The sequence below is a fragment of the Phycodurus eques genome, chromosome 18 (genome assembly GCF_024500275.1).
Source record: "Phycodurus eques isolate BA_2022a chromosome 18, UOR_Pequ_1.1, whole genome shotgun sequence".
NCBI lineage: Eukaryota > Metazoa > Chordata > Actinopteri > Syngnathiformes > Syngnathidae > Phycodurus > Phycodurus eques.
In genome coordinates this window covers 934,362-950,000 of record NC_084542.1, presented here as the reverse complement: position 1 = coordinate 950,000, position 15,639 = coordinate 934,362, and the positions used below count along the sequence as shown (strand labels likewise).

General features: G+C 46.0%; 1 protein-coding gene across 5 annotated transcripts in view; it reads left to right on the top strand.

The window, feature by feature from the left end:
* map3k7 (mitogen-activated protein kinase kinase kinase 7) overlaps positions 1-15,639 on the top strand; it is a 52,888-nt gene that overhangs the window by 7,262 nt on the left and 29,987 nt on the right. For all 5 annotated transcript variants that reach the window (XR_009770281.1, XM_061703999.1, XM_061704000.1 and 2 more), the window contains one exon: positions 3,543-3,681. Coding sequence is in view for 4 of the 5 variants with exons in the window: in XM_061703999.1 (XP_061559983.1) it covers positions 3,543-3,681 (139 nt within the window). In the remaining variant the exon portion in view is untranslated. The remainder of the gene's footprint in view (positions 1-3,542; positions 3,682-15,639) is intronic.

Below are 15,639 nucleotides of genomic sequence, written 5' to 3'. Positions count from 1 at the left end.
CAACGTGCTTTACATGATAAAGCATTTAAAAACAAAGAAAAAATAGCTTATGAATATTTAAAACAGAGAAGAAAAGATTAAAAATAAAGATATTAACCCAAAAACTATTACGATAAACAATTATATCGTCGTCGTTGTTTTGATGCCTCTGAAATCATGAAAAATAAGGCCCGCCTTTGGGCTGCAAGACTGTGGTTGGTCCGCTGAAGACGAGCCCTTCACCTGTCAATCAAATGTATGTTGACGCTCGCTGTAGTCAATGGGGGTCATGCCACGCACCTCCGGTTTCTTCCGGTTCGTCGCTCTCTGCGCCGAATGACTATTATTTACAATTGGCTCAAGGCATACCAAAAATTTCGCCGAACGAGTTGTCGTATCATTAAAGCATATTCATCTACAGAAGTACTTGAGTTCAATATAGACCGATAGTCTAATGCGCAGCTACCATAGCTATTAGTGAGCTCACTAGAAGACCGCTCATTCTTTAGTCCAAACGACAAGAGACGACACAATCATTCCCATTTAACTGATGTCTTTAAGAAAAGCAAACTTTATCAACATATCTTTTTTTTTTTTTTTTTTTTTTTTTTCCCCTCCTTTCGTGGTGATTTCAAGTAGCAAGCTGTTTTTATCTGAGGCTGGCCACTTCATTAGGGACAGCGCGCAAGACGGCAGCTGGCCAGACTCGTTGTCGCCGTGCTTTTGCGCACTTAACATTCGGAACTCGTATCACGTATTTAAGAGGATTTTGTGCTTTGTTTGTACAATGCAACAAATACGGAGGAACATAAAACGAAAACGGATCATTTGGGGAAGCCAGCAACTGCACAAGTCATTGTTGAAATGAACTCTCCCTGAGAGCGTAGCAATCGAATGTGCCCATCCTTTGTAACAATGTGTTAAAACTACACTCGGAAAAGCACGGGGATGCAGAGTTGAAAGGAGTTATGTCATTCATATGTGACTTCATAGCGTGGCTCCACTCTTTGGGTACTTTCACACTGCAGGGCATGATGCCCAATCTGGATTTTCTTGTTAAATGTGATCTTTTTATGCACTCATTCACATTACAAAAACAAAGGCGGCTTCTACTGTGGATGGAACACGGCAATGACGTGACACGCATGCCACAACTACGAGGCGGCGTGTTTACGGAAGTGAATGGGTCCCCTCGCGGAGGTCTCGTCATGATGCATTTGTGGCAATTTCAGGTAGTTTGTGCAACGGGAGCCAACATTTTCCTATATTTATCACTTCTAAAGCTTCCTCTTTTCGCCACTGACTGTTTTCTGCTGCTTTGTCCACTGTTGCCGTTTTTTGCGTGTCTGTTTTGTCGGACAATTGTGACGTTTGTTGCCTTTCGACGACGTATAGGTCAGATGCGTGCCCCGTGAGCGTCCATATTGCACTCAATATCGGATACATATGATTTACAGTGGCTGAATTACTAAGTATTTAACACGTCAACATTTTCCTCAATGAATATACTTCCAAAGGTACTATTGACCTGAAAATGGCACGATGTTGGGAACAACCCCAGTAATCCATACATACAAATAAAGTAGAACAAAGAAATCAAAAATTGTGTGTAGTAATGTGAAATGACACAGGGAAAAAGTATTGAACACATGAAGAAAGGGAGGTGCATAAAGGCCTGGAAAGCCAAAACAACACCTAAAATCTATCAATCATCAAACAGCAATCCAGCCCCTTGTCAGTGCAAATGAATGTCAGCTGGTTCAGTCCTAATGGATGGCCTACAAAAAGGTCTCATTGCCAAGGTGTGAGTCAAGACACACCGCATGATGGGGAAGAGCAGAGAGCTGTCTCAAGACCATCGCAAACTAATTGTTGCAAAACAACGATGGCCTTTGTTACAGGCGCATATCTAAGCTGCTGAACGTTCCGCTGAGCATCATCATTCTGTGACTCAGAATCTGTTCATGTCCATATATATTGATGTAAGATGTTTTTTTTTTTTTTTTTTAACTTGGTCTTTTTGTCAGATAACATCGAGAAATGTCATTACCACCACAATGGCATATTGATTTAAAATGTATTAATCTTGTGATGGTAGTGACATTTCAAAGTTTTTAGCGCGACTAACGAGGCAGCCAGATCAGCTTTGCTAATGCTGGCGGCGGTAGCCTGCGACTCGTTTTTTTCACTCACTATGGGAAGTTTAGGTAGGTGTCATGAAACAAGGCACTACCAAGTGACAAACGCAGAACATTCGATCAGGTAGACTCAAAAACAGTTTAAAGGTGGGTCGTAAAGTTCAGTTCATGCTCGCCAGACCGGAAGCTATCTCGATCAGGATGAATTTTGGACCATTCCTCCTTACAAAACTGTTGCAATTCAGGACGATTCCTGGGACGTCTGATGTGTCATGCCACAGCATCTCAATCGGGTTGCGTTCAGGACTTTTTCTGGGCCACTCCAGAACACAAATGTTGTTCTTCTAAAGCCATTCTGTTGTTGATTTCAGCTGTTGGACAACTAGCCTCAAGTTCTTCTGCAAAATAGGTTGATAAACTTGGGAATTAATTTTTGCTTCGATGGTAGCAAGCCGTTCAGGCTCTGAGTTACCAAAGCATCCCCGTACAATGATGCTTCAAGTTGGTATAAGGTTTTGATGTTGCTGTGCTTTGCCATTTTTTTTCTCCACACACGGCGTTGTGAGGTTCTCCCAAACAATTTGACTTTGGTTACATCTGTCTGCAGAATATTTTGCCAGTAGTGCTATGGAACGCCCAAATGCTCTTTAGCAAACTTCAAACGTGCAGCATTGTTTTTTGCAATCATGATCTGCATTCTTGTTTGTTTTACAGATAGTAGATTTGTCAACAGAGATGTTGGCATGTGCCGTTGATTTCTGTAAGTTTTCAGCTTCCACTCGGGTTCTTTTTTTTTTGGTAAACCTTGTTGAGCTTTCTGCACTGTCCTCTTGCACTCATTTAGCAGGATGGCCACTCCTTGAAAGAGAAGCAACAGTGCTGAACCTTCTGAGATATTTTTGTAACCTTTTCCAGCTTTATACAAGTCAACAGTTCTTTATCATTGGTCCTCTGAGAGCTCTTTTGAGTGCGGCATGGTACACATCAGGCAGTGCTTCTTGACAGGAGACAATTCTAACCTGTTGTGTGTTTTCTAGTGGCCAGAGCAGCTTGAAGCCACGCCTCCAATCTTCTCATTTATTGGACTCTAGGTTGGCTTACACCTGACTGAATAGCGCTTGGAGAATCCGTAGCCTACAGGTTCACTTACTTTTTCCTCCCTGTCCTGTAAATTTTCCATGTTATTTTCAATGAAATATTAAAACTCAATTGTTTGTGTGGTATTAGTTTTAAGCAGATTCTGTTCTTGTGATTTAAATGATCAGACCACATTTGATGACTAATTTATGCAGAAATTTAACAAATTCCAAAGGGTACACATACCTATTCCGCTCATTGAATGTCAGACCTGTGCATGTGTATTATTCCTGTGGAAGCTTGTATGTTGTCATTGTCAGGGTCGTGACTACACTTTCTTGTTCGTAGTGCTGCATGGTGCTGAACCACTCCCCTGTTACTCTGCTTCCCATGCTATGAGCTGGTGTTTACAGTGTTCCCAGGGTGTGGCCTACCTCCATGGCATGAAACCAAAGGCTCTGATCCACAGGGACCTCAAGCCACCTAAGTATGCCCCTTTTCACATCACATTGTATTGTGTCCTGTTTCACTATACCCTTACACCAGGGGTTCTCAATTGATCTCAACGTGTGACCCATATTTTCCCATGGTCAGTAAGTCATCACCCAATAAGCAAATTAGTTAAAATAGTCCTCTGAAACTTACATTAAGTATCTTGCCAAACACGAATACTCATTGAAATTACATTTGGACAGTCAATTTCAGAGCACATTATCATCAAACCCAGTAAGGAAAATTAATCTGCATATAAAATACTGTACAAATAAAGCAAGCCACAAAATAGCTGAACTTGTATTTCTGCAGTGCGATATGAGGAGAAACGTAACTGGATTTATGTGCGTCAACTGGAAACATATTAAAAAAGGCCCACACTGGACAACATATCACACACTAGGGTTTCTGTCCCTTTTTATCCAAAATAGTATTAGTTATGCACTGAAATTTCGGCCAAAAATAGCCCAAAGGTCCGTTTTCGGTTTCAGACTGAAAGACTTTGTCACCGAAATAAAAGAGCCAACATAACATGTAGTTCATTGTTGCTAACTCACGTGCAAGCTTGTACACGACATAGTTAAGTATTTGCTATTAACACATTCACTGCCATTGACGGCTTTAGAAGTCAGATATCCATGTTAACTGGGAAGGCTGGCAGTGAATGAGTTAACAAGCAATGCCCATTGGGCTGGGATGACTCTTTAGTTGAATTCACTGGGATGCCATTATTTGACACACAACCTATAGTCACGGTTGGGTAATGACATAGTCGTGCCCCATGAACCATAAATGTTACCATGTAATAACTAGTGGTAACATAAACATACATTAACAAAAATGAAAGTCTTTATTACGGTAAAAATTCTAATTTGCATGTTGCAATTGTGGGAGCCGTGTGGCTTTACTGTCATTATGCTAGCGGCTAGTCCAAACTGCAGCATCTCTCGCGCCAACCTTGCTGCTCTCCACTGTTCAGCTAAGGTGGAATGCTTGTTGCATGCTATGTATTTGCGCCGCCCCAGCTATCCTACAAGCTACAGCTAACGCGGAGGCGACCGCAGCTAAATACGATGCCTAGCTGGGGAGGCGAATGTGCGCATCGCATCTGTTGTCAAAGCAGCATAAGTCACTAATCATCGCCTCCATGACAGCGAGTAAACTACATTTTGAGAAGTATCTTTATCATGGAGGGAGGAAAAGACAGGAGACAGACGGCGGAGAGCCAATTGCTATCGTAACATGAAGTCACAAAACACCAAAATAAGTGATTGGGCGGTACAGTACACTTGTCTCACAGGTCTGGCTGGAACCGCGTTGTAGCAGAGATTAGCCAACTTTGAAGAGCAGAACAGGGAAATTAGTACGCGTTTATAGAGGAAAACAACGATACGATAACAGCTACATTAACACAGGGACCGGAAACCTGAAATGAATGAATACATCATTACTGCTACGTCACTTGCGAAAATGGGCCTATAAATTTAAAAGTACATTAATATAATAAATATTTAAGAGTGTAAGATAACTTTTATTAGTCCCACAATGGGGAATTTGCATCATTTCAGCAGCAATAGTGGATTTAGGCAATACAAATAAAACACATGACATTTAGCTGCAAATGTGTCCACCAGTACAAAGTTGATGTAATAAATACAGTAAAATGCCAAATATTGAGGCCATTTTTTACAATTATAGAGTAAGCATTATGTTGTGAAACTGAACAGTATGCAATTTGTTTTATCCTGTTACATAATATACTGCAATAACTATCCCATGGTAATGTTCTTGACATTATTTTAACAATATGAAATTTTTTTAGGAAAAGTTGTTCTGCAAGTGAATTTCTATAGGTTAGTACCTCTGCAGTCATAGCCATCCATCCATCCATTTTCTACCGCTTATCCGACGTCGGGTCGCGGGGGCAGTAGCTTTAGGAGGGGCGTCCAGACTTCCCTCTCCCCAGCCACTTCATCCAGCTCTTCCGGGTGGATCCCGAGGCGTTCCCAGGCCAGCTGAAAGACATTGTCTCTCCAGCGTGTCCTGGGTCATCCCCGGGGTCTCCTCCCGGTGGGACATTCCCGGAACACCTCACCGGCGAGCCGTCCGGGAGGCATCCGAATCAGACGTCCCAGCCACCTCATCTGGCTCCTCTCGATGTGGAGAAGCAGCGACTCTACTCTGAGATCCTCCCGGATGACCGATCTTCTCACCCTATCTCTAAGGGAGAGCCCGGACACTCTGCGGAGGAAACTCATTTCGGCCGCTTGTATCCGAGATCTTGTTCTTTCTGTCATGACCCAGAGCTCGTGACCATAAGTGAGGATAGTAACGTTGATCGACCGCTAAATTAAGAGCTTCGCCTTTTGGCTTAGCCCCTTCTTTACCACAACGCATCGATACAAAGTCCGCATCACTGCAGACGCTGCACCGATCCGCCTGTCGATCTCCCGTTCCAATCTTCCCTCACTCGTGAAAAAGACCCCAAGATACTTGAACTCCTCCACTTGGGGCAGGACCTCATCCCCGACCTGGAGAGGGCACGCCACCCTTTTCCGACTGAGGACCATGGTCTCAGATTTGATTCTCATCCCAGCCGCTTCACACTCGGCTGCAAACCGCTCCAGTGAAAGTTGGAGATCACGGCTTGATGAAGACAACAAAACCACATCATCTGAAAAAAGCAGTGATGCAATACTGAGGCCACCAAACCGGACCCCCTCTACGCCTCGGCTGTGCCTTGAAATTCTGTCCATAAAAGTTCTGAACAGAATCGGTGACAAGGGCAGCCTCGGAGTCCAACCCTCACCGGGAACGAGTCCGACTGATTGCCGGATATGCGGACCAAACTCTGACTCCGGTCGTACAGGGACCGCACTCCCCGTATCAGGGTGTTCGGTACCCCATACTCCCGAAGCACCCCCCCACAGGACTCCCCGAGGGACACGGTGGAACGCCTTCTCCAAGTCCACAAAACACATGTAGACTGGTTGGGCGAACTCCCATACTCCCTCGAGGACCCTGCCGATGGTGTAGAGCTGGTCCACTGTTCCACGGCCAGGACGAAAACCACACTGCTCCTCCTGAATCTGAGATTCAACTTCCCGGCGGACCCTCCTCTCCAGCACCCATGAATAAACCTTACCAGGGAGGCTGAGGAGTGTGATCCCCCTGTCGTTGGAACACACCCTCCAGTCCCCCTTCTTAAAAAGGGGGACCACCACCCCAGTCTGCCAATCCAGAGGCACTGTCCCCGATGTCCACGTGATGTTGCAGAGGCGTGTCCACCAGGACAACCCCACAACATCCAGCGCCTTTAGGAACTCCGGGCGAATCTCATCCACCCCCGGGGCCTTCCCACCGAGGAGCTTTTTAAGCACCTCGATGACCTCAACCTCAGACATAGGCGAGCCTCATGGGAAGGCATGTCGGTGAAATTGAGGAGGTCTTCGAAGTATTCTCCCCACCGACTCACAACGTCCCGAGTTGAGGTCAGCAGCGCCCCATCCCCACTATACACAGTGTTGGTGGTGCACTGCTTTCCTCGCCTGAGACGCCGGATGGTGGACCAGAATTTCCTCGAAGCCGTTCGGAGGCCCATGTGCTTCAGCGACCACCAAAGCTGCATTCCCCTTGGCCAGCCTGTACCCATTAGCTGCCTCAGGAGTCACACAGGCCAAAAAAGCCCGATAGGACAACTTCTTCAGCTTAACAGCATCCCTCACCGTTGGTGTCAACCAACGGGTTCGGGGATTTCCGCCACAACAGGCACTTACGGCCACAGGAAAAAAAAAACGGCCACAGCTCCGGTCGGCCGCCTCAGCAATGGAGGCACGGAACATGGCCTGCTCGGACTTGATTTCCCCCGCCTCCCCTGGAATATGAGCAAAGTTCTGTCGGAGGTGGGAGTGGAAACTCCTTCTCACAGGAGATTCTGCCAGACATTCCCAGCAGACCCTCAAAATACGTTTAGGCCTGCCAATTCGGACCGGCATCTTCCCCCACCATCGGAACCAACTCACCACCAGGTGGTGATCAGTTGACAGCTCCGCCCCTCTCTTCACCCAAGTGTCCAAGACATGCGGCCGCAAGTTACTCTTTGGGGTGTCCCCATGGGTGCAGGCCCGGCCACCAGGTGCTCGTCTTCGAGCCCCACCTCCAGTCCTGGCTCCAGAGGGGGGCCCCGGTGACCCGCGTCCGGGAAAGGGAAAACCACGTCCATCGTTTGTCGTCAGGCTGGGGGAGGCCACCTCATCCACACGCAGCATCAGCACTGGGACGCCCCAAGGTTGTGTCCGCTCTCCGCTGCTCTTCTCTCTCTACACGAACGACCGCACCTCAGCGAACCCGACTGTCAAGGTCCTGAAATTTGCAGATGATACCACTGTCATCGGCCTCATCGAGGACGGTGACGAGTCTGCATATCGACAGGAAGCGGAGCGGCCGGAGCTGCGGTGCGGCCGACGCAACCTGGAGCTGAACACGCTCAAGACTGTAGAGATGATCGTGGACTTCAGGAGGCATCCTTCGCCACAGCTGCCCCTCACGTTGTCCAGGTGCCTTGTGTCAACCGTCGAGACCTTCAAGTTCCCGGGAATTACAATCTCTCAGGACCTGAAGTGCGCAACCAACATCAACTCCGTCCTCAAAAAGGCCAAGCAGAGGATGTACTTCCTGTGGCTTCTGAGAAAGCACGGCCTGCCACCGGAGCTGCTGAGACAGTTGTACGCAGCGGTCATCGAATCAGTCCTGTGTTCTTCCATCATATTCTGGTTTGGTGCTGCGACAGAAAAGGACAAACTCCGACTGCAATGGACAATCAAAACTGCTGAAAGGATTGTTGGTACCCCCCTACCCACCATTGAGGACTTGCACGCTGCCAGAACTAAGACAAGGGAGTGCAAAATCCTCTCGGACCGTCCGCACCCCGGTCACCGGCTCTTCCGGCTCCTTCCCTCAGGTCGGCGCTACCGATCAACGCAAACTAGAACTAGTAGACATTCCAACAGCTTCTTCCCTCTTGCAATCAACTTCTTAAACACCTAACCAAGAATTCCATTACAACACAAAAAAAAAATTTTTTGACTTGAGTTCGTTGTCACATTTCTGTGGGGCCAATTATGTATTACTCGTGCACTCAATGTAGTTGTCTCGCCATGCTGCACTATTTGCATATACTGGCCACTCATGCCAGAGTAGCATCTGCTCCATTTGCACACGGATTGAGGAGTATCTGTAACATTTGCACAACCATCATTGTCCCAGATGATCGCACTACTCGTCACTTTAAACCGCATCCACTCCTTGAAGTCTCAGCGCCCTTTGCACAATGGTCATTGCACTGGACTATTGCAATATTAGTCATTCGAACTGCTCTAAGTGCTAGAGGACTCTGCATCTTTTTGCACAATTGTTTTTTGTCAATGTCTTTATGTCCCCAAAGTGTTCTGTAAATTGACTGTTGTACTAGAGCGGCTCCAACTACCGGAGACAAATTCCTTGTGTGTTTTGGACATACTTGGCAAATAAAGAAGATTCTGATTCTGATCATAAGGGGTCTTTGAGCCGTGCTTTGTCTGGTCCCTCACCTCGGACCTGTTTGTCATGGATGACCCTGCCAGGGGCATAAAGCCCCAGACAACATAGCTCCTAGAATCATTGCGACACACAAACCCCTCCACCACAATAAGGTGACGGCTCAAGGAGGGGGTCATAGCCATATATGCAGTTTAACTGGGGATGTCCCGATGTCAACTTTTTCACTTCTGATCCAATACCGATATTGCAGCATTGAATTTTGGCCGATACTGATATCAGTCCAATCAGATATCAGCAATAGTCATCCATCCATCCATTTTCCGTACTGCTTATCCTCACTAGGGGGCGGGGCGCGCTGGAGCCTATCCCAGCTGACTGTGGATGAGAGGGGGTGTACACCCTGAACTGGACACCAGTCAGTCCCAGGGCACATATAGAAAAACAACCATTCGCACTCATATTGACACCTGCGGGCAATTTAGAGTCATCAGTTAACCTACCAGGCATGTTTTTGGAATGTGGGAGGAAGCCGGAGTACTCGAGAAAACCCTAGTGGGTGCCGGCTGGAAAGCGGGGTGATTCCCGGGGTCGGTGCTGTGTGGCTGGGTGGGGCGGCCCTCTCTTTCTGCGGTTGGCCTCCATGATGGCCCGACCTGCAGGAGCCACGCCTCTTAGTCACTCACCAAGCACACTCTTACACCACTCACTGTAAATAGTTTTTCCTTTTTTTCACTAGTCACATCCTGGCACATACACAGAGTCGGGTGGTGCGGGTGTCAAAGCGGGTTTGAGTACGCCAGTGTGTTTCCTGGTCCAGACGCCCTGCTCCTCCACCCTTCCTGCTCCCCACGCTTTTAATGCATTACAGAAGAAGAAGAAGAAGAATCACCTTTTATTGTCATCAACATGCAAGCATGCACACGAAATTTGTTCTCTGCATTTAACCCATCACAGTGAACACATACACATGTTAGTGGCACACACTGGAGCAGGGGGCAGCTGAAGCGCCTGGGGAAAAGGAACCTCCCCGTCGGGGAATCGAACCCCGGTCTTCCGCGTGACAGGCGGAGATACTGTCCACTATACACTCATCCTCTTACTTTGAATGCACCACATACACCCATCTCTGGGGGACTGTGGGTCTTGGGTAGGGGGGCTCTCAGTCGGGGACCTGGCAGTCATAGTAACAGGGGGGAGATGGGCTTTCACTAGCCTCATGGTTGTGCTCCTGAGGCTGGGCCCCCCGGGCTGGATGGCTGCTTGGCGTTGGGGCTCTCCTCTCATGCCCTGCGACTGCTCCCTGGGTTCCCCCCTTATCGTTCCCTTGTCAGGCGCTCCTATCCGCCCTCCTTTCCATTAAACAAGGGACACAGCCTCGCACTTAGACTGGGTGAGGACTGGCTGCATTGTGGCCCCTGTGGGTTGGGGGGGCATCTTGGTCTCCTGGGTGTGGGGTGGGGTGGTCTGACTGCTGATCCCCTCGTCTCGTTTATCCGATCACATTCACTTTGAAAGTTCAGTCGGAATTTGTACAGCTGTGACAGCAATTCATTTGTTCATCAATTCAACACATCAACAGGGTGACCACTTTCTACTACTAGGTTTTACACGATCAGGATTTTTGGGGCCGATCAGCGAGTTTAAAAAAACGATAACCGTCACCGATCCGATCAGAAGATTGAGGAATTTAAATGACCTGTTCATTTACTGTATATACATGTGTACTTAATTGCTCAAAAAATTATATTTACAATACATAAAGTATATTTGTTCCTCTATTTATTCCAGTGAGGCATACTGACAGACAGAACAAATGAATGGTGTCTTATTAGATGGCAGGAAGTAAATACAGTAATTAATCTATCCACTTTGTGACGTTTTTGTTTGTTGGTGTGCTGTGAGATTTTTCAATTGTAAAATATATTCATTGGCTCCATAAAGGTTGGACATCACTGCTCTCATCAGATCGTGTAGTCTAATCAGTCAGGTCAAACCCACATTACAACATGACAGAAATAATGGGTGCTAGCTTACTGTATTTAAATTACTTTATTTTTAATTAAGTTACTTCACCCACACCGAAACTTTAGAGCATGATTCGACAGAACGGCGGCATGAACCCAACACCTGTTGATCTAAGCAAGGCGCCTGTTTCCAACTCACGTGAGTGGCGATTAATTGACCTCAAGCTAAAATCGTCATTGCGCAGTGGCAAAGTCGACGAGTCGATTAGCCGACTAATTGGTCAACCCCTACCAAACATTAAAAAAATAATAATAAATTGGGTTACATGACAACAAACCCCAATTCCAATGAAGTTTGGATGTTGTGTAAATACAATGATTTGCAAATCCTTTTCAACCTGTATTCAAGACATTTAATGTTAAAACTGATGAATGTTAATTGTTTTTTTGCAAATAGTCTCTCATTTTGAATTTACCTATAACACGTTACAAACAAGCTGGGACAGTGGCAATAAAAAGACTGGGAAAGTTGAGGATCATTTAAAAAAAAAAAAACAACAAAAAAACACTTCTTTCTTAAAAAGAGCATCCCTGAAAGGCTCAGTTGTTCACAAGCAAGGATGGAGTGAGGTTCACCACTTTTGGGAACAACTGCGTGAGCAGAGTCCAAAAGTTTGAGTGTTTTTCAACTTAAGATTTCAAGGAATTTAGTGACTTTATCATAAACAGTCCATAATATCATCAAAAGATTCATGGAATCTGGAGAAATCTCTGCACATAAAGGTTTGAAAACCATTGTCAGTTAACACTTTGATGCTTCATCCACAAATGCAAGATAAAACGCTACCATTCAAAGCGAAAGCCATACAGTCCCCTCCAAAAGTATTGGAACGGCAAGGTCAATTGCTTTGTTTTTGTTGTATACGGAAGACATTTGGGTTTCAGATCAAAAGATGAATATGAGGAAAAAGTTGAGAATTCCAGCTTTTATTTCATATTTACATCTAGATGTGTTCAACAACTCAGGACAGAGCACCTTTTGTTTGGACCCAACTATTTTTCAAGTTGAAAGTATTGGAACATGTGACTGATGAGTGTTTCTAGTTGATCAGGTTTTGCCTTTTAGATTGATTGCGTAAACAGATGGCTTTCACCTGTGAAAACTGCATTTGCTGTTTAGAAAATAAAGAAAACGAGAACTTTATATGGGAGAAAACCAAACCATTTTGAAGCTGAGCGAAGAGGGAAAATCAATCAGAGCTATTACACAAACATAGAGCATAGCCAATACAACAATATGGAATTTCCGGAAAAAGAAACTACTGGTGTACTGAGCAACAAACATCGAACAGGTCGGCCAAGGGTATAAAGAGCAGTAGGTGACAGAAACATTGTGAGAGCTGTGAAGAAACGCCCAAAGACAACAGTCGGTGACTTCACAGCCAGCCTCCATGGGGCAGGGGTGAAGGTATCACAATCCAGTGTTAGAAGAAGACTTTGAAAGAAGAACTATCCAGGCCATATCACAAGATGCAATTCACTCATCAGCAAAACGAATTGGAAGGCCGGATCGGATTTTGTAAAGAAGTACAGAGATGAGACACAAAATTGTTTTGGAACAAAATTGTTTTGGAACAAAAATTAACTTCTACCAAATTGATGGACAGGCCAGAGTATGGAGAAAGGAAGGATCTGCATATGATCAAAAACACAAAAGCTCAACTGTGAAGCATGGTGGAGGTAATGTCATGGCTTGGGCTTGCATGGCTGCTTCTGGAACGGTCTGTTACGGCCGGGTTTCTAGAGAGGAGGGTCCGCCTAGAAGCCGAATCTCAGATTCAGGAGGAGCAGTGTGGTTTTCATCCTGGCAGTGGAACAGGGCTCTACACCCTCAGCAGGGTCCTCGAGGGTGCATGGGAGTTCGGCCAACATGTCTAAATGTGCTTTGTGGACTTGGAGAAAGCATTTGACCGTGTTCCTCGGGGGACCTGTAGGGAGTGCTTCGGGAGTATGGAGTACCGAAGCCCTTGATAAGGGCTTTTCGGTCCCTGTACGACCAGTGTCAGAGTATGGTTCGCATTGCCGGCAATATGTCGCAATTGTTTCCAGTGAGGGTTGGACTCAGCCAAGGCTGCCCTATTGTCACTGATTCTGTTCATTACCTATATGGGCAGAATTTCTAGGCGGAGCCGAGGAGTTGAGGGCGTCCGATTTGGTGGCCTCAGCATTGCCTCTCTGCTTTTTGCAGATGATCATCAAGCAGTGAACTTCAACTCTTGCTGGAGCAACTCTTGCTTCTCAGCCGAGTGTGAAGCGGCTGGGATGAAAATCAGCACCTCCAAATCTGAGTTGGTTCAGTGTGCCCTCTCCGGGTCGAGGAAGAGATTGTGCCCCAAGTGGAGGCGTTCAAGTACCTTGGGATCTTGTTCACGAGTGAGGGAAGAATGGAGGAGATCAACAGGCAGATCGGTGCAGTGTCTGCAGGGATGTGGACTATGTATCGGTCTGTCGTGGTGAGGAAGGAGCTGAGCCAAAAGGCAACTCTCTCGATTTACCGGTCGATCAACGTTCCTACACTCACCTATGGCCATGAACTGTGGGTCGTGACAGAAAGAACAAGATCCCGGATACAAGCGGCCGCAATGAGTTTCCTCCGCAGGGGCGGCTCTCCCTTAGAGATAGGATGAGAAGCTCGGCCATTTGGGAGGAGCTGAGAGTCGAGCCGCTGCTCCTCCGCATTGAGAGGAGCCAGATGAGGTGGCTCGGGCATTTGGTTTGGATGCCCCCTGGACGCCTCCCTGGTGAGCATGTCCCACCGGGAGGAGGCCCCGCGGACGACCCAGGACACACTGGAGAGACTACGCCTCCTGGTTGGCCTGGGAATGCGTCGCGATTCCCCCCGAAGAGCTAGACGATGTGGCTAGGGAGACGGAAGTTTGGGCTTACCTGCATGGGCTTCTGCCGCCGTGACCCAACTCCCAATAAGCGGAAGAAGATGGATGGATGGACATTAGTGGTTAATTTTTTTTCTCAAAAAATGTTGTCAGCAATAATTTGTGGGACAATATGTCCAGCAAAATTTGTAATTGTCATAAGGCTAGCTACTGTTAACAATAAATAGGTTTTATTTAGAGCTTTTCTAGATAGGCAAAACGTCAGACACGAACGAGGTCCAGGTCATGAACATGTCACATTTATGATCAAGCTTTAAAGAGTGAAACCGTAATTACTCCAGATTGCTCTTGTCAATCCAAAATCCAGAAAAATCCTCAACTATTTATCAACTTTCAATAGAACGCTTTGATTGTAGCAGCTTTTCAAATTAACAATACAGTAATATATCTAAATATACATCATTATTGCTTGGTGGTGTTTAAGAAATTAAAGTTGAAGTGGCCTTTGCATCCTTAGATTTGTTTAATTTATTCACCTCAACCAACCCACTCCCCCCTGTGCGACCCTCTGAGCAAAATGCTTTGACGCCACTGCCTTATAACAGTAGTACTGTTCAGTTGTATTTATTATTAGTACTAATTTACTCATTATTTTCGATGCTCACCAAGGAGACTGCAAAAGAAAAAGGAAAAACAAACCAGAACAGGACGGAGCCCAATAGAAGATAACAAAATATTTTACTCCCATGCAACTTTCGGAGTGAAACAAAGTATTTGACACAGCTCTCATAATGAATATAATCGCAAAGCTGCCTCAGACCCCGGACTACCTCTGTGTTTCACAGTATGGTAGAGAGTTCTTTTTATTGTATGCTTCACATCTTCGTGTCATTGAACGTGAAGCTGATGTGAATTGCCCAAAAGCTCAAGTTTGGTCTCCTGTCCAAAGGACATTCTCTCAGATACTTGGTGGCTTGTCAGTATGCATTTAGGCAAATTCCAGTCTTGTCGGTTTAAAGTTATTTCAATGTGGGTTTTTCTTCCTTTTAGGGTACCGACCGTTTTGTCCATGTGTTTAAAGCAGTCATGCCCAAAGTCCGGCCCCCGGGCCAAATCCGGCCCGTGTTCATATTTCCACTGGCCCCAAGCCTCTGTCATAAAACCAAGAATATGTGGCCCGGCAGTACAAAATACACACGCAATTTTATATTTCACCACAGGATGGCAGTAAACTTGTGGCTGAACTCTCGTGGGGCCGTTTTGCGCATGATCTGTTTTTTGCCCATTTCTAAAATGGCAACCGGAAGTAAGAAAAAGAAAGTTGATAGCGAGGGCCGACGTTTCCAGGACAAATGGAAGTCTGAATATTTTTTCACTGAGTTTAGAAACAACTGCGTCTGCCTAATTTGCTGTGTTCAAGGAGTTCAGTATAAAGAGGCACAACCAGACGGAACATGCTAATTACGACAAGCTAACTGGGAACGAACGCAGTGAAAAATTGAAGCAACTGGAAGCTGGTAAGCTCGTAGCACTGTCACGAAGGATCGAAGAAGTTTC